Here is a 17,837-nt window from a genome sequence, read left to right as displayed (position 1 = left end):
TATTAGCCACTACCCGGATCTATACCCCACACTTTAATATATATAGTCTGGTTATTGGGAGTAGTTGTCAAGGCCTGCACGGGAATAACTGTATACTACATTGCGAGCCCACTTTTGGTTGGAGCTTTGGCACATACCATTCCCTTATGTTAACCATACAGCTTCATGGGAGCGATTCCTGTATTTGCACGTTTAAGCAATTAATATCTTGTAGAACGTTAATCAGCCCAGATGAGACTACCCCAGCTTGGATGATCATTTCCTTGCACAGGTCCCTCGAAACCAACCTCTGCCTTTGCCCTTGACGTCCAAGGGGCGGTGGCCTTGCGCCTTTTCACGTACTCGTAGTATACAATATCCCACACTGGAATTTCTGCCGTGACTCCACGGTTCTCTTCCGATATCGTCTCCCATGGCCCGTTCACCAGCACTGCCTCGCATCGATACCACTTGGGATCATACGGAACACTCTCGTTCAGGTTATACTTGGCCAAGTATTCAGCCCCCTTGAGAAGTAAATTATCTCCCAGTTCATATAAATCGACTCCCTGACTCTGGCCCACCCTGGCCGCCATTGCAGCCCACCCAAGCCCTGACATTGCGTGGCCCTGGTCTCTACCAGACTCCCCTGACTGCCCTGTTTCGGGGTCATAGGTGGCAAACAATCCAGCACAGTTGTCTTGAATATATGCATCGATTGCATAATTCCATAACTGAACGTCATCCAAGTACGCTGCAAAACTCAGCAGGGCCTTTATACTGGCCATTCCGTAATTCGCCTGGCCGATGGGGATAGACTGCCGACTAAACAGCCAGTACAGTTGCACGCTGAATCCACTGCCACCCTGCCACTTTGCACCGGCTTCTGTCCAGTTACCTTCCCACCTCATGATCTCTGCGGCATTCACAAACATATCCCCATCTAGCCCTATCATGAGCGACCGGTCTGTCCCAATGATGTTGGTTAGGTTGGCGCCCCAAGCGTCAAGGATACTCGTGCTTCGCTCCCAGTGTCCCTGTGCCTTAGTGATGTACCACATCCAAGCGTTCTGCCACGCGGCGCGGGCGTCATGCGTAAATGACGTGTAGTTTGAGACCTGCCCGCGGCTTAGAACGGTGGCGGGCCCTTTCATGGTGTAGTTTGCCTGGGAATAGCTATCATTGGCAAACTGGGCGTAGGCGGAGGCCCAGGGCTCTTTTCCCTGCAGGACACCCTGCCGTGCCCGCTCTAGATCGTCGTGGGTGTGCCACAGTCCAGGATGAGTGAATTCGCTTGTTTGGGTTTTGAAAAAATCAGAACGGTTTACTTGTACCATGTCATGGACCCGGGGGATTGGCGGTATGATGCCGGGGACATCGGCAACCGTTGCAGTTACAAGGTGGCAGACACTGGCCTGGAGGAGTGCTACCTGCAGCAGAGATATCTGGTAAAAGTGAGTAGCTATTCAAGTTGGGCTTGTGCTGGGGGCCTTACATGCAGCATATTGGCGTTGCCGTCTTTGCGGTGACAGTGCGAGTTCGCCTGGCTGAGAGAGATCCCATCAGGCCATTCATTTCCTTTTATTTACTCCAATCTGGGGAACCCCATAAACACACTAACTCTCCACGCCATTTCCCCGTGGCGGGCAACCACCCCCGGCCATCCCCCAACCTCCGTCCGGCCGCGGGGCAATCCCCGGAGTCGCCCCGATCTACCTGAGATAAAGGTTAGTAATAGACCATGGGCAAGTCGACGAGAGCCACAGCACGCATCAGGGACGCCATGATGAAGCCCGTATTCTTTTTCAGCACCATTATTGCCGGACTGGCAGCGGCATTCCAAGATCCCCTCTCCTACCGCTCCCTCAAACCCACATATACCCTTCCAAAGCCAGATAATGTGACCACTTTGCTAGACATCATCGATTCACGGCCAGACTTGAGTCGGCTGCGGGCTGCCCTGACTCAGTCCGGTGGTTTCGAAGAGGCCTTTGGCACGACCCCGACATGGGACTTCACTTTCTTTGCGCCGAATAACGATGCTTTTGCTCATACCGGTCGCTATTTCTCGACGTTCGAATCGACACCGTATGTTATTCATTATATATATGCTCTTCCCATCAAATTGGAGAAAAGAGGGAGAATGGCCACTGATTAGGTGTTAGGAAGGGAAAATGGTGGCTGGGCAATACCCTTGTGCATCACTATGTCCCCAACTCGATCCTGGCAACCGCAGACTTTAACGAGACATACCAGCGCGTACAGGTATTATATTTGATCCCACTATAACTGTGACCAGGAACCTGGCTGAGCAAGCTGCAGACTGGGACCCACCTCTTCATCGGTGCAAAGGTAGAAAACGATGAGCTCGTTCTAAACCAAGTCGCTCGAGTTGTCGAGAGCGATATCCCCATCACCAAGGTAATGCCCCCATATCGGCCCGGGACTCGCAATTGCTGAGAAGCTCTAGGGGGTTGTACACATTATTGACCGTATCCTGGAGCCCGCTGCTCAGATTCATGAGGATGACCTTCCATGGATCGAGCAAGAATTTATCGCGGGGAGCTGCTCGGATCCGTCCCTTCCATATTGTTAATATCTTTGGAAGGGGATTTATACATGTATAGACCCTAGCTCGATGGGAAGGGGCAGACATTTGAGAACTGGTATGGTGTGCAGTAACGGGTGATATATATATTGTGCCGTTCCGATCTGGGTACGGCGCTGCGTCAAGACCCTGACCTCACATCAGACACTCTAGGATTTGATACAGATAAAATATAACTTCCAGGTTGATTCTGCGAAGATAACTCAGGTACTGCCGCAACAAGTTCCATAGGTCGTGGTTGGGGGAGATTTCTGCTGCCAAGCATCACTCATATTAAAGTGCAATAGAACTAGCAAGTACAATGTCTACAAAATTAGAGGTGTATCTAGGCCTTTACGTGCTCCGAGGGATGTCCAGACGGATGCTGTACAACCTCAGGAAGGCTGGATGAACTGCACCGACGCTATCCCGTGCACCAGGCAGATACGTGGAGTTGACTGCCCGGGAGAAGTATCGGAGCTTAGCCCGTACAACAACTCCCAGATAAAGCAACCGGAGATTCCCTGGTAGCCCTCTACAGCTCTTCAATAACCAGAACCTACATCGTCATGTTTGTGAGCTTGTCCTTCACAGCAACCGCGATGGCCGGCGTGGCTGTCGCAAGCGCATTGGGAAACACGCCCCAGATGGGCTTCAACACGTGGAACTCATTCAAGGGAAACTACAACCAGAGCATCATCCACAATGTGGCAGACCTAATGGTCTCACTGGGGCTCAGAGATGCAGGGTACAACTACCTGGTCCTCGACGAAGGATGGTCCGACATGGAGCGCACAGATGAAGGTTACCTACAAGAGAACCGAACAACCTTCCCTGACGGGATAAAGCCACTAGCCAACGAGGTCCACGGGATGGGATTGAAACTCGGTCTCTACGGAGACAGCGGGATCCTCACCTGCGGGTTTCGGCCGGGGAGCTGGGGGTATGAAGAGAGGGACGCCATGACTCTTGCGGAATGGGGAGTGGATTACTGGAAATACGACAACTGCGGAGGGTTCCAGGCCATGACGCACTCGCCCCAGGAGAGGTTTCTGACTATGCAGAATGCGCTTCTGCGGACGGGGAGGGATATATTCTTCTCTGTGTGCGAATGGGGGTTCCAGTTCCCGTGGCATTGGGGTGGCCGTATGTTGACCTTCGCCTCTATTACCTACGTTCGTGCACAGTACTGATTGACATGGCAGATATTGGACACTCGTACCGAATGTCGGGCGACATAACAGCCTCCTTTACGAATGAAACGGACTGTCCGTGCAAAACCGCGTACTGCCTTAATACGGGCTACGCTGGATGTTCGGTCACCAGTATCCTGCGAAAAATGCGAGAAATCAGCGTCTACCAAGAACGCTCGCACTGGCTGGACATGGACATGCTGGAGATCGGAGTCGCCAACATGACCATCCCCATGCAACAGACACACTTTGCGTTCTGGGCAGCATTGAAGTCACCGCTTATTATTGGGGCGGATCTGCGAAGTATCGACAAGAGCAGTATTGAGATACTGAAGAACAAGGAGATCATCGCTTTGAACCAGGATCCACTGGGCCGTCCAGTTCATTTCATCGAAGGGGCCGGGGTGGAAGGCTCAATTCAGGTCTGGGCAGGGGAACTGGCGGTGGGACACGTTGTTCTGGTCTTCAACGAGAAGAGCTATCCACAGGACGTTTCGCTTCCGCTGGAGGCGCTGGACTTGGAAATGCATTACCCTGTACGTGCGAGGGAGCTGTGGTCTGGCAAGTGGTGGGGGAGAATTTCGTCTGTCGAGGCAACTCTTGAGGCCTATCAGACTCTGGTGTTCAGGCTTTCATAGTCTGACTGAATTATTTAGAGACAGTAATAGTAAGAAAGTCTTATTAGTACCCCTGGATTCTATATTAGAATACAATAAGTTGATAGGCTGCATAATTAAACATTATCGAGCCATGTTTCCCCATTCCAGCCACAACGGTTTGGGCGCTTGTAATTCACCGATCCCCACGGGCAATTGACGATTGTAATTCACGATCCCCACGAGCAATTGACGATTGTAATCCACAGGCCCCACGGAGGAACTGCCGGACCTCCTCCGGTCAGATCTGCCTGTTATTACTTGTTTGGGCCTATTTCCTCCGGTGGGCAGTGATCAGAAATTCTGTCCCCGCATTTCCCCAATTTCGACTCCACTACTAGCTTTTCTCTAATTATCTGCGACAGGGACCTATACTCAATAAGCGTAGGTGTGTGATCTCGGCCGGTGGCTGTCTTTCTCTGGCGGGCAATGTGCCGGACGTGGGCTCCCGTGGACACGATGCCATGTTACGTATTAAAGTACTCAGCACGACCTGTCTCCCCAGGTGCACTACGGCAGTTGTAGGTCTTGATAGACGCAATGAGACTCTCTTTGATACTTTCTGCCCTGCTCCGCACACTTTGGTATGCCAACTTAGGGTTAGCCATTCACAACCCCGTCATCCCCGGCTGGAACCCTGACCCAGCTGCCATCCGGGTTGGCAGCGAGTATTTTATTGCTACCTCGTCAATGGAGTACTGGCCGGGCATACCAATCTATCGGTCGACTGATCTGCAGCACTGGGAGCTGTACTCGCATGCCCTCACGCGACCAGAGCAACTGCAGTTAAATGGAGTTCCAACCAGCGCAGGTATTGCTGTCTGTGCCCTGATAAGAGTTCTTCGCTGACATCCAAATTAGGGGCCTGGGCACCGTCACTGAGCTTCATCGATGGGAAGTTCTACCTCGCCACATCTGTCCGGTGGACCTACGACCCGGTCGCCAAAGTATGGCCTCGGGTCTTCTGGGTATCCTCACCAGACCTCAAGCACTGGTCAGATCCTGTCTGGTCAGATCCCTGGGGGATCGACCCATCGCTGTTCCAAGACCCGACCACAAACCGGGTGTATCTCAACGTGATGGCGCCGAACAATAATATTGACAGACTGTGGGGCATATACCAGTGCCAGGTCGATCTAGTCACTGGCCGCTGTGTGGGCGACTACCGTTCTCTGTGGAATGGCACCCAACCGCATACCGCAGACGCCCGCCCAGAAGGCCCAAAGATGTTAAAGCGCGGTGACTGGTATTACTTATTGATAGCAGAGGGTAAGTCTGCAACGCTAGCCACTGTCGCGGATACTTACTGGAGCCACAGGGGGCACCGATGAACTCCATCGAGCCACCATTGCCCGTTCTGCATCCCCCACAGGGCCCTGGGAGCCAGCACCCAACAACCCCCTACTATACAACGGCGAATTCGGCTTCAACAATCTCACCGTTCAATCAACCGGCCACGCAACCATGTTCGACACCGACCGGGGTGACTGGTATGCGGTTTTCATCGCCCGCCGCAACATCAACGGCGCATCGCCTCTTGGCCGTGAGACTTTTCTATGCCCGGTCACCTGGAGAAATGGATGGCCTGTCTTCAATAACGGTGAACCCATTCTGCTGAATACTGGCCCAAAAACGACCTCCTCCCCAGCGCCGTTCGTGGATACATTCAGCAACGGTACATTGCATCCATCCTGGTATCAGCTACGAACTCCCTACCAGGAGATCTACACCCTACGGCGAAATGGCGTCTCCGACTTACCAGGTCTGGTGCTCCATCCTAATGTCTTCTCTCTTAGTGACCGCGATGTGCCGGCTGCTCTCCTCCGCAAGCAGAAGTCCCTTAACACTACATTTTCTGCCGCTCTCTTGCCACTCAAAGACCACGGATCCCTCGGCGTGAGGCAGTCGGTCGGAATCAGCGCCTACCTTAGCGAGCTCCAGCACCAGGACATCGGTGTTACCGGGTGTAAGGACGATGCAGGGATGATCTGTATATACACTGCGCTGCTCAACAACGGCACAGAGGAGGTATGTAATAGTTGATTCCTCCTGTGCAACAGGCCATCTAACGCACTGAAATTACATTCAGTATACGCAGTACCCTCTCAAGGGCGTAGTATTTCAGCAAACCATCACTCTCCATATACGAGCGGAACCTCTCGAATACCGCCTGGGATACAGCGCTGGCAATTCAGCAGTCAAGTGGCTGGCGTCGTTCCCATCGTCCTGGATGGCGGTCGCCCCGCCAGATTGGTTTGTCTTCAGCGGTGCCATGTTTGGGTTATTTGCAAGTGGAAACGGGGAGCCCTGGCCTAATAGTGCACCGGAGGTGGGATTTCGGAGTGTCAGGGAGGTTTATCATCAGGAGAACATTCCTGATTATGACCGGTGGTGAGGAGGTTCTGGACTAGATGGGGAGTGTTGTTTCTTTTAATATATATGCTCCGGTATGGATACTCACATATAATGGATACTCACGTATAATGAGACAGAAGAGCAATAAATTATGTACTGGTCCTCGCAACTAGGAGACTGGACAGCTGCCTGTCGATAGATTACATTTTGCTGCTGGTATGGCTCCCTAAAGAATCAATCTTTATTCTTCGTTTCAACGAAACTCAAGACCCAAAACAACAACTTTTGACCTATCAACTGAATGGCACATTTGATCACATTTCTCCTCAAGTGGTTATTCTCTAACCGCGATTGCAAAGCCAACACAAATGGTGATCTAACCTGACCACGTCAAGTTTGCTACATGAGCACCAATATACATGGGAACAAAATCAGCCGCAGAATACCAGCCTGGCTTCTGCATACCCTCCCAGACATGCACACCATTGACCTCCAAACCCTGGAAGTCCACGAACTGAATGTTCCGGTCCTTGTTATACCCCGCTATGGCTGGGATGTTACCTCCTACCCCATTATACGACAGATTCCTGACTGTAACATTGTGAACTCCCCTCCCAGGCGCCAGATTATACTTCTGGTTATATAGAACCTTGAAGCTGAGAAGCATACCGAGCCGGAAATCTTCGACGCGGATATCTTCAAAAAGAATATCCTTGAGTAGGTTCTCGTCCCCGCAGTTAATCGCCAGACAGCCCTGATAATCAACCTGCGGCTCGCGGTGGTCAAGAATATCAATATTCGAAATCGTCACACCTTCCATCACTTCCGGGGCGTCAGGGTTCCCGTGGAGTCCCAGATGAATGGGGTGTGCCACATCAGCCCATAGAGACGAGTCCCGTAATGTGATGTTCTTCGAATCCCCGTAATATTCCCAGCGGTGCTGGTATAAAGCAACGCAGTCGTCCGAGTTACGCATGAACAGCTTCTCAAGCACCACGTCCTGACTGCAAAAGACGTCAATACCGTCGCCCCACTGGACCGCGCTGATGGACCGCAGGCCAGAGACGGTGATATCTCTGCTAGAGCCAATCATCACCGAGTAGTGAGCTGGATTGAGCACGGTGACTCCCGCGACGCGGATCCTTTGGGAGTAGCTGATTGTGATGGCCTCGCTGGGACTCTTGTAGAGCACCCCGCGCCCGATAATGGCTGCGTCCGAGATCTTCTCGAAATTGAAGCCCCCTTGTACCACGGAGCCAGGAGCAAGATAAACTGTCTGTCCGGAAGTGACGTTCACCACCTCACTGAGCTCGTGGTATCCGGCGTCGTAGTAAATAACGGATGAGTTTCCTTTGACTTGCTCTTCCGTGAAACTATCGTTCTTGGCCCTGTCCAGAAAGAGATGCAAGACGTTAAAGACGTCCCCATTGAGCTCGACAACGAGGTTCGCAGGCTCAGTGAGAGACAAGTAGATGACACGACCACGGACATCTGCCCGCAGGCCGTAGGAAAGGGGGCGAACACGAACAGCATCTATCGATGGAAAAGAGTCTCTAGACGGTTCAATGGCAAGTTCAATAGGGCCGCTGAAGTCAAAGATCCCGAGGGATGTATTGTACGGCACGGCGTTTCCGGTCGTTGCGTTGACTTCGTGCACGTTGGCATGGAACAAGTCGAGCGCTTCCCAGTGTCTCGTGTCGTCCCCGGCCTTTGATCGGACTTTAACCTGGTAAGAATCGGACTTGGGTATCTCTTTTGGTATTGGGGAGATCTGGATACTATTCTGACTGTGGGAGCGAGCGGCATTTGCAGTTGAAGGTATTATGATGGTACACAGGACGGCTAACAAGCTGACAGTAAGTCGCCTGAGCGTCGTCTGCGGTGAAAACATGATTGAGGTTGGATCTAGTACAAATTGCAGAGAAAGTGAGGACGGTCTGTCCGCTCAACTTATACTGCCCAGTCAAAGGCAGCGGGCGACAAGCTGAGAGCTCACCTTCGGCCGGACCAGGTCCGGCGATTGTTCCATGAGAGGCCTTCTCGTATACCAAGATTCCCTCTCCGCAAACTCTCCCGAGCAGAGTCCCAGACCCTGACATCGCTGATCGTCCCGAGGATCGGTAAAATCCCAATGCCAAGTGGACTATGATGTGGATTTCCCAAGTGGCTTTACCAAGAGCGTTATCATAGTCCATCGAGCTTCCTGGGTTCTGCGCAGATCTCCACCCCCCGCAGTCGGTTAATTAATGAAGGGTCAACACGCCGAAACGGTGTCCACCAGCTATATTAAACCTACGTAAGGCTGCAGGGGGGAATCTGACCATTTGCGGGAGTACTCCGGCCTTTCAATTACATCCCCGAGTGGATGATGAGCTTTATAATACATCAGCCGTCAAAGACCGACGCCGTGAACGGAGGTTGAACTGGATATCCTCCATTTTACACCTTCCCTTTATCCAGTGGGTGTAAAGCGTTCCTCAACCTCGACATCCTAACCACGGTAATGATACGCAACGATAGGTCAATATCACCCGACGGCAGATTAACTGTGCTGTTCCCCGCAAACTGCAGCTGTCTGCACTCTCGCTACTCGCGGGGAAGATGGCACGAAATCGGTTGGTCAATGGAATATAACCAACTGAAACTCATAAATGAGTCGCTCCGCCGTCAAGGTACCCCGTTTTTCTCTCCCTCCATCGTCATTCCTGTTTACTTTCTCGTCTTTCGCCTTGCAGGGTGTGTGCAGCCGCAACATGGGTGTCTGGACGTTCTTGCCGGCAGTCTTCTTTGGCCTCGCCGCAGGGCGCTCACTGTGGTCGTCAAGGCCTGCAAGCTATGGAGACCGATCGACTGATGATTACATCCTCAAGTCTGCATATCCCCTAGGAAATGGAAAGCTTGGAGGTGGTGCCCAAATCCCCTACTTCTCGTGCCTGCAGCAATCCCTGACGTACTGGTCCCAGCTATGCCGTTTGGGCCTCCAGAGTTGGAGAGGATTCTCTTGAATGTCGACTCCCTTTGGTCCGGCGGACCTTTTGAAAACGCGGTATGTCTCTTTGACGGCGTCACACCAGGCCTCATCTCGCTCCCAGGGCAGCAGAGTGTCTAACAACCTCCCATAGAGCTATAGTGGAGGAAATCCACTCGGCTCGCAGCCCAAGTACCCGGTTTTGCCTGGTATTCGGTCCAAAATCTTTGATCAAGGCACAGGAGGTGAGAATCAAATCAGCTTCCAACTGATCCTACTGTTCTGGCTCATATCTCGCTTATATTAGATGTGAACGGCCTTCTGGGGACGAATGCCAACTACGGCTCGTACCAGGTCCTAGGTAATCTGACGGTTGACTTCGATGGCTTCGCCGATTACTCCGAGTATCGCAGGTCGCTGGATCTGACCAATGGCGTACACACCACGGTCTACGACTCGGATGGCCTTCACGTCGAGACCACCAGCTTCTGTTCTTTCCCAGACCAGGTCTGTGTTTGGGCGACATCAAGTAATGGAACCCTCCCTCCGCTGCATGTCCACTTCGAAAACCTTCAAGTCTCGCAAGACCTGGTTAATACCACCTGCGCCAACGACGACCATATCCGCCTGAAGGGTGTAACACAATTGGGTCCACCAGAAGGACTTCAATATGAGGCAGTGGCTCGTCTAAGCAAAGACTCCCATGCTAAGGCGTCGTGCCACAACGGTCGGCTGAAGGTCGTGCCTAGCGAGGGCAAAGGCAGAGTGACCGTCATTGTCGGAGCCGGCACAAACTTTGATCATACAAAGGGCACCGCTGACGATAATTACTCGTTCAGGGGAGCGAGTCCTGGTAAACTTGTTGCTGAGACCACGTCGAACGCTGTATATAAAAGCACTGAAACTCTGTTGGACCGCCATATCAGAGACTTTTCCACTCTCACAAACAGGTTCAAACTCAATCTCCCGGATACTCTTGGATCCAAGGAGAGAGAGACAGCAGAGATCATCTCCGAGCTTCAGGCAACTGGACCCTCCGATCCCTTCCTCGATGGCCTTCTTTTTGATTATTCTCGCTGCCTGCTCATTTCCTCCTCCCGGGAAAATTCCTTGCCCGCGAATTTGCAAGGCAGATGGAACGAGGACATCAAACCCAGTTGGAGTAGTGACTATCACGCCAATATTAACGTTCAAATGAACTACTGGCCAGCTGACCAGACCGGTCTCACGGAGACCCAGGGCGCCCTTTGGGACTACATGCGTTACAACTGGGTGCCACGCGGCGCGGAAACCGCACGACTCCTGTATAACGCTTCTGGCTGGGTCACCCACAATGAGATGAATATCTTTGGGCATACGGCGATGAAGGATGGTGCGACGTGGGCCAACTGTGAGTCAACACCGAACACAACTCCCCATCACGACTCCGTCTTTGCCTGGGTCCATAAGCCATACAGATAAGCTAACGGTCCGATAGATCCGCTCGCTGGTGCCTGGATGATGCAACATGTATGGGACTATTTCGACTATACACGAGATATAGCGTGGCACAAGGAGATCGGCTATCCGCTGCTGAAGGGTATTGCTGAATTCTGGCTTTCGCAGCTTCAGGAGGATGAATTCAGTAACGACGGGACTCTTGTTGTCAACCCTTGCAACAGTCCAGAGCAGGGACCAACCACTTTCGGCTGTGCTCACGACCAGCAACAGATCCATCAAGTGTTTGATAATATCCTCGCAAGCGCAGGTGTCGTAGACGAGCGGGATCACGACTTCCTCAGCCAAGTTTTATCTGCAATCTCGAAGCTAGACAAAGGCTTGCACTTGACCGACTGGGGGGGTATCAAGGAATGGAAGCTCCCCGACTCGTATGGATACGACACGAAGAACACGCACCGGCATTTGTCGCACCTTACCGGCTGGTATCCTGGCTACTCTCTTTCTTCCTACATGGATGGCTACGTTAACGAGACAATCCAATCCGCAATCCGCGAAACCCTCATTGCAAGGGGGAGTGGAAACGGTGACGATGCAAATTCTGGGTGGGCCAAAGTATGGCGCGCAGCGGCATGGGCCCGCCTCAATAACACGGAGAAGGCCTACTACCACCTCAAGTACGCGATCCAGGTAAACTTTGTCGGAAACGGGCTGAGTATGTATGGGGCAGCGGAGCCACCCTTCCAGATTGACGCCAACCTAGGATTTGGAGGGGCAGTGCTCAGCATGCTCTCGGTCGATCTGCCACTGGCCCACGATTCTGACGACACCGCTGTGAGAACGGTGGTCCTAGGTCCTGCCATTCCATCTGCCTGGGCTGGTGGAAGTGTCAATGGCCTCCGCATTCGGGGTGGTGGAATTATTGACTTTGAATGGGACGACTCTGGGCTTGTTACTACAGCCCAGCTCACAGATTCCAAAAGTCGTGTCAAGGTGGTGAATAAAGAAGGCACAATCCTTGCTGAGCATAAGTAAATTCGGCTCCAGTGGACAAACTCCCAACAGGAACATGACCATACACAGAGAGAGGGAACTCGAGTAGCGGACATTACCCGGAGATTCCCCATGGCACGACTCCGGTAATTCCTCCGGTGCTCTTAGTAGAAATAGCGGGTAAGCCCTTCTAAAGAATTCAACATTATCCGTTCTTGCAGGAGTAGAGAGTGAAGTATGAGAGTATCCGCGTTGCTAGCAGTTCCCCTAGTGGTATTATTTAAGGTGCCAATTGCATGTGCGGTGACAAACGTGACAGGCAATCCTCAGCTAACGCCCTTCCAATATGATAGCTTCCCCCTTGGACTCAATCAAATCCTCTGGTTTGCTTCAGGACCAGCTTGCGCTTGCTGCAGAAGCGTTGCCAGGGCACGCATTCGACTTCTACCGATACGTCGCAGACCCAACATGGCTAGGAGGCACATACGAGTACAGCGAGTTGCACGAATCTGCGCCGTATTGGTTCAACGATATTGTTCGTGGCATAACCCAACGTCCGCGCAATGTAAAGAACCACATATGTATAGGAGTGAGAAAAGGAAGGAAAAAAGGTCTTGTTCCCTGTGTGCGCAGTCCCCTATATACCGAGAGGCCGGAGGAGCAGGAACCTGAGCCCGTACGGTGACCACCACCGAGCCAGCCAGGACAGTAACCAGGCAAGGCACTCAGCAAACAATTGCCTTTGACCGGAAGAATGAAGGAGGATGAAATTATACCTGCACTAATGCCTCGGAGTGGGTTCATGAGGCGCGCTGGTATTAAGACCCCGGGTGAATTCCCGGAAACGTGCCCGTGTTTCAAGCTGCTTGCTTGGGTAGTGATGAGCCTACCTGTGGAGTTCAACCCACACGTAGTTTGTCTCTTCACTAACCATGTGTTCTTTGCCACGGCGTTTCGCGAAGAGACAGGAGTTTACGCCACCCAGGTATATACGAAGATGATGCAGCGCAGCCCTGGGGCCAGTAGTTCTTAAGTGGCCTGTCCTTCTGTCGAATCTGGAATCTGAACAAGGCCTTTTACATAGATTGTCCTGGCTTGATCTGATTAACACCCACATTATCACAATGTCTGCCAGGTATCTTCTCTTTGCCCCCCTCCTGAGATCAGCTTTAGCAGGGAGCCTCAACACAGGTTCCTTCTCCTCCTCGCTCTCCCCCTTCTCAGCATGCAACTACAAGTCGCCATCTAGCGTGACAGCATCTGACGGCAACGTGGAATTCTACTTTGATGAGAGCGACTTCAACGACACCCGTGACGACAAGGGGGTCGAGATCTGCGTCTTCGAAGACGGGACAACCACCAACGTTGCCCAGATGACGAAGGAAGGATGGCAGGGCTTCAAGCTCTATGCCTCATCAGACTCATTCCCAACCGACAGAAGCACCATCATCGCACAGCAGTTCTGTCCTGGAGGTTGCTCGTCCTGGTGCGGTGCGTTGCAGATCGTTGATAACGCGCTTGTGGCTGAGCACCGCGCTGCCTGCGGAGAGGCTACAACGACCACAGTTGTTGCGGATATTGAGCGCGATACTTGGCATGATGTCGTCGTGCATATGAGAGTTTCACAAGTGGAAGACGGCGCGTACGAGGTTTGGTGGGATGGGACGCAGGTGTACAGCGTGGATGGCACCGATATTGGCTTTGGGACGTGGGACGGGGACGAAATATCTTCTGGGTGGTATTTTTAAAAACGGGATGTATGCCTTTGGTAAGTCCAGATTCAACCCAGAGCAGATCCACGGATGTCACCAAGCTGACTATGGTCTTGTGTCAGATACGGAGGATTACGTCGACGGTAGGACCAGGACGTTGTTGTTTGATAACGTGAGCTGGTACGAGGCTGATGGCGATGAAACGGACGGATATGATACTGTTGCCCCAGGGAGTGCTAGTTAATCGGCTTTTGAATTTTGGGTTACTTAGGGTAAATGAATCTACTGCACGGTAGTCAGAGATAGAATTTTGATCGAAGACAGTCCAAGCTTACTTGGCGACCAACGAGTCCACCCCGTGGTTGCCAAGGGCCTGGGGTCCACCCGTTTAAATTGCACACAGGGGATTGAGTGAAACACAAGCATCGATGCGCCCACGTGGTGTTTGAGGTACGGTACTGCGCTTAACGACTGCGCAGGCGGATGGCAATGCCGGCATTGGAAAGGCCTGGACAGTTCATTCAGTGGCAGTCGGTAGGACTACGCGGGTGCTAATATTGCCCATAAATTCTAGTATAAATACCATACCCACCGTACACCGGCTATTCTTTTTGACATTATTGTTCTTGATGAACAAAATTAGCAACTATGCATTGCACTCCCTCTACAAAGCTATTGCTGTTCGGACTCGCGACCACAGCCCTGGCTGCTCGACAGCCCTACGACGTCAGGAAGATCATCGATGCGTTCCGCAACCCACACGACGATCTAACCATTCTATGCTCTCACCGTGGTCTCAGGTAACCCCAGCAGATATAATCATGCGTATTCTGTCATATCTGATGTGGTGTTATTTCAGATGGAATGGGACTGCAGAGAACTCCCGGGATGCGTACTTCCGTACTGCCGAGGCAGGAATTGAATGTATTGAAACCGACATTCGACTCTCCAAGGATTTGGAGCTCCCTATGATCCACGATAGTGGGCTGGGTCGAGTTACCGATGTTGGAGAGCAAGCCGGCGAGCCCGCCTACAACCCCTTCACCGGAGAAGGATATGACCCCAAAGTCGCCGAATCCAACTTCACCGGTTTTATGGAGGATCTGCACCTACGAGACGAGCAGGGCCGGGTGCGCTTCGAGCGCGTGCCAACCCTCCCCGAGATGGTGCAGACTATTCACGACGCGGAGATGAATGTCGTCCTCGAGCTGGACTTCAAAGACCAAGCCGCTGTTGAGCCCGCGTACTGGGCGCTCAAGTCACTGAAAAATGCCGCGGGGATTCCTGCAAATGAGTGGTGTATTTACAAGCTTCAGGCTACTTGGTACAAATCGCCGGAAGAATTCGAGGCCCTGCCATGGGTGCAAGACGCGTTCGCAAACGGGATCCAGTTGTCCTTCATCCCGGTCTATGAACCTGCATACCACACAAAGATGGATCAGCTTGCATCGCTGAAAGCCTTTGCAAAGACCAATTATACCATCTCCGCTGAGATTGAACTCATGTCGACAGATGGGGTGAGCTACGAGCTGCTTGACCTTGTCAAGGAGAGGCAAAATAGCCCCAACTTTCGCATCAAGTCTGCCGGAACCTTGTACGTCGCGACAATGGTGCTCCCCCAGAATACATGTTAAGCTGACCATCCGAACCACAGTTACGCTATCGGTGACTTCTTTGAACAAGAATCCGACCTGACCTTGTAAGTTGAGCTAAATTGACGCTACTCTGGATGAACAATGCTGATTATCGTCCTTCATCGTGATAGCTTCGTTACAGGAGCCTTTTCTCTTCCGGAGGACATCCGCCACAATAACTCTGTATATGTCTTCCAGGAGAACAAGCCACCGGTTCTACTTGACTCCAAAGTTAAAGATTACTCCGTTGATGGGCATGACTATCGGTCCGATTTCAACTGGATCATGGAACAAGGCTACAACTGGGTCATCTCAGAGACTGTGGATGTATGGGACGTGCTCCTTCGGAAACAGGGTAAGCGGAACATCCAGCATATGATTGCTGATGGTCAGGCCGTGGCCGATGAGACCCGATCAAATGGGTGGTATAAGCGGCATGCGAAGGACTTCCGGATTTGAACGAGCCCGCTATAGGCCCAGTTCGAATCATCGAAATTCAGCAGCAGGAATAGAGAACCTAACGTAAATAAGATACAGCCAATGTGTTATTAGAGGCGCTTAAAAGTCGGGAGATAGCAGATTATCTCATATCAGTCAATCATCTATGGCATTAGTTGCGTGGACTCCCCTTGCATGTATACCTGAATTTTCATCCTTCACGTTCTCCAGCTAATTTGCAGGTATAGTATTCTTAGTTACCATCACTACCTATTAAGCCTCACTTGGTTGATAACGATGGGTCATATATACTGCTTCTCAGAATAATAAACCGGTGGGACGTGGGACATACCACACTAGCTGGAATTCCTCTTGACTCTTCAGGTCAAGGCTTCTTTTGGAGCTAGACCAAACCTATCCGAAAGCAACACGGGGGCACAAAATAGTTGCCCTCAGGCCTGTGAATGGGGCGAGAATTTGAAGGTCCTTGGCTATCGACTTGCAAAGGATCTGCAATTGCAAAGCCTCAGTCAAATCCTTACCTGGTTGGCCTTTTCTGTGAGGACTGGAAGTACAACAATGAAGCAAAACCATGAGTTTCTCAACTACTAATCAGCTCCCCTTGCCTCGTCGTGTGAATGATAATCCAACGGTCGAAATCCAATACCAGGCAATCTACTTCTCAGGAGAAGGCTGCTGCAGACGACACTCACGCTACTCAACGCCATGGCTAAGCTAGCCCAGACAGGATCAAGCCTGATATGGCCGCCATTGCTTTTGATTGGATATAATACTCCAGCGGCCACAGGACATCAGCGTATTCATGCTCCCGAAACGGTAGAACCTTTGAACAATAGGTGTCGGGCTTCCAGGTTTCCATAGGGCATGCAGTTCCCTTAATGCACGACGATGGAAGACGTCTGCGGCAAGAAAGTATAGCTGATGTTCAAGATAGGGTCGACGCGGCTCAACAGTTTCTCGATCTTTACTTCTCCATCACAGCGCCTTAGAGATTCAAGGATTCGAGGAGGGCAATGATCACAGTATATTCCACTGACATAGATTGAAACCTGTCTCCGGTGATCTTGATCCTGTCTGCGCTCCAGATCTTGTACCTCATTCAAGGTTGCCTCGTACCCAATATCTTCAATGGTTGTCGTGATTTCTGCAAGATGCTCCCGGCCTTCAAAAACGACTGTGGCGCTGTTCGAGATCAAATTGATATCGACTCTTTTTATCCAGTCGAAGGTCTTCAGAGCCGCGTTGATAGCTCCAATGCAGCTGCTACATGTCATTCCACCCAAGGAATACGATGCTTGCAGGTCGTGTGTCGGTACCTCTTCCAGAGGAGTACGTCCTCGCGTTTAGTCGGTGTGAAAATCAGTACCTGCTTGGCTGTCTTCCAGTGCTCCCCATGAAAATCTAGTGTCTAGTTCGAAATAGGTTTTACTTTTCTTCGAGTTGCCCTCGGATGTAACAGGGCCTTCCGTGACAAACACCTCGGCTACCTGATTAAAGGTTCACGCGGTAGCGTCCAAACGTGAAAGACTTCCGAGGCAGTGTGTTTTTCACTGTATACTTCCAAGGAGTTATCTCGGAGGATCTCAGGAGAATTTGACCTATTCCAGGTGTTTTCCGCACAAAGGCTCCACCAAAAGCTCCAGCTCTCGATCAGCGCACCCAATAAGCTAACTGAAGTCTAAATAACGTTTCTGAGTATACCACACGCTGATTCAGGAATGCAAACGAAGTCGGCGAATCTTGGGGAAAGCATACCCCAGATCATGCACCGTATCTTGGTAGTCCACAATGATTACAAACCCTAAGTGCATATATATGACCCTCACCCTGAGATGTTGGGAGAATACACCCCCAGTGTTGATTA

At 51.6% G+C, this 17,837-nt stretch overlaps 9 protein-coding genes across 9 annotated transcripts; 6 read left to right on the top strand and 3 right to left on the bottom strand.

Annotated features, from left to right (window-relative positions):
• Positions 1-218: 218 nt before the first annotated feature.
• On the bottom strand, positions 219-1,483 carry ASPVEDRAFT_32746 (uncharacterized protein; the record flags this gene model as incomplete). Its single annotated transcript, XM_040810643.1, has 2 exons — positions 219-1,424; positions 1,475-1,483. 2 exons carry the CDS (start codon positions 1,481-1,483, stop codon positions 219-221), a joined length of 1,215 nt encoding a protein of 404 aa, XP_040672210.1.
• Positions 1,484-1,765: 282 nt separating this feature from the next.
• Positions 1,766-2,575, top strand: ASPVEDRAFT_140399 (uncharacterized protein; the record flags this gene model as incomplete). The annotated part of the gene is made up of 4 exons (XM_040807655.1): positions 1,766-2,067; positions 2,145-2,238; positions 2,296-2,400; positions 2,450-2,575. The coding sequence occupies 4 exons, from the start codon at positions 1,766-1,768 to the stop codon at positions 2,573-2,575; spliced, it is 627 nt and encodes a 208-aa protein (XP_040672209.1).
• Positions 2,576-3,168: 593 nt separating this feature from the next.
• Positions 3,169-4,397, top strand: ASPVEDRAFT_140766 (glycoside hydrolase family 27 protein; the record flags this gene model as incomplete). Its single annotated transcript, XM_040807684.1, has 2 exons — positions 3,169-3,712; positions 3,772-4,397. The coding sequence occupies 2 exons, from the start codon at positions 3,169-3,171 to the stop codon at positions 4,395-4,397; spliced, it is 1,170 nt and encodes a 389-aa protein (XP_040672208.1).
• A 558-nt stretch (positions 4,398-4,955) lies between these two features.
• On the top strand, positions 4,956-6,810 carry ASPVEDRAFT_140238 (beta-xylosidase; the record flags this gene model as incomplete). The annotated part of the gene is made up of 4 exons (XM_040807640.1): positions 4,956-5,226; positions 5,277-5,684; positions 5,734-6,443; positions 6,505-6,810. The coding sequence occupies 4 exons, from the start codon at positions 4,956-4,958 to the stop codon at positions 6,808-6,810; spliced, it is 1,695 nt and encodes a 564-aa protein (XP_040672207.1).
• A 336-nt stretch (positions 6,811-7,146) lies between these two features.
• Positions 7,147-8,576, bottom strand: ASPVEDRAFT_56083 (uncharacterized protein; the record flags this gene model as incomplete). The annotated part of the gene is made up of 2 exons (XM_040815160.1): positions 7,147-8,450; positions 8,513-8,576. 2 exons carry the CDS (start codon positions 8,574-8,576, stop codon positions 7,147-7,149), a joined length of 1,368 nt encoding a protein of 455 aa, XP_040672206.1.
• A 947-nt stretch (positions 8,577-9,523) lies between these two features.
• Positions 9,524-12,346, top strand: ASPVEDRAFT_200416 (glycoside hydrolase family 95 protein; the record flags this gene model as incomplete). The annotated part of the gene is made up of 5 exons (XM_040809311.1): positions 9,524-9,674; positions 9,734-9,816; positions 9,893-9,983; positions 10,046-11,128; positions 11,216-12,346. 5 exons carry the CDS (start codon positions 9,524-9,526, stop codon positions 12,208-12,210), a joined length of 2,403 nt encoding a protein of 800 aa, XP_040672205.1. The 3' UTR covers positions 12,211-12,346.
• Positions 12,347-13,132: 786 nt separating this feature from the next.
• On the top strand, positions 13,133-14,176 carry ASPVEDRAFT_326323 (uncharacterized protein). Its single transcript, XM_040810626.1, has 2 exons — positions 13,133-13,936; positions 14,003-14,176. Exon 1 carries the CDS (start codon positions 13,293-13,295, stop codon positions 13,914-13,916), a length of 624 nt encoding a protein of 207 aa, XP_040672204.1. The 5' UTR covers positions 13,133-13,292; the 3' UTR covers positions 13,917-13,936; positions 14,003-14,176.
• Positions 14,177-14,528: 352 nt separating this feature from the next.
• Positions 14,529-15,973, top strand: ASPVEDRAFT_32739 (uncharacterized protein; the record flags this gene model as incomplete). Its single annotated transcript, XM_040810642.1, has 4 exons — positions 14,529-14,680; positions 14,740-15,474; positions 15,535-15,579; positions 15,646-15,973. The coding sequence occupies 4 exons, from the start codon at positions 14,529-14,531 to the stop codon at positions 15,971-15,973; spliced, it is 1,260 nt and encodes a 419-aa protein (XP_040672203.1).
• Positions 15,974-16,848: 875 nt separating this feature from the next.
• On the bottom strand, positions 16,849-17,247 carry ASPVEDRAFT_140347 (heavy-metal-associated domain-containing protein; the record flags this gene model as incomplete). The annotated part of the gene is made up of 1 exon (XM_040807647.1): positions 16,849-17,247. One exon carries the CDS (start codon positions 17,245-17,247, stop codon positions 16,849-16,851), a length of 399 nt encoding a protein of 132 aa, XP_040672202.1.
• Between the last annotated feature and the right edge of the window lie 590 nt (positions 17,248-17,837).

This window comes from Aspergillus versicolor (assembly GCF_001890125.1).
Source record: "Aspergillus versicolor CBS 583.65 unplaced genomic scaffold ASPVEscaffold_11, whole genome shotgun sequence".
NCBI lineage: Eukaryota > Fungi > Ascomycota > Eurotiomycetes > Eurotiales > Aspergillaceae > Aspergillus > Aspergillus versicolor.
Note: the sequence above shows the minus strand (reverse complement) of the source record. Positions and strands in the feature narration are given on the sequence as shown.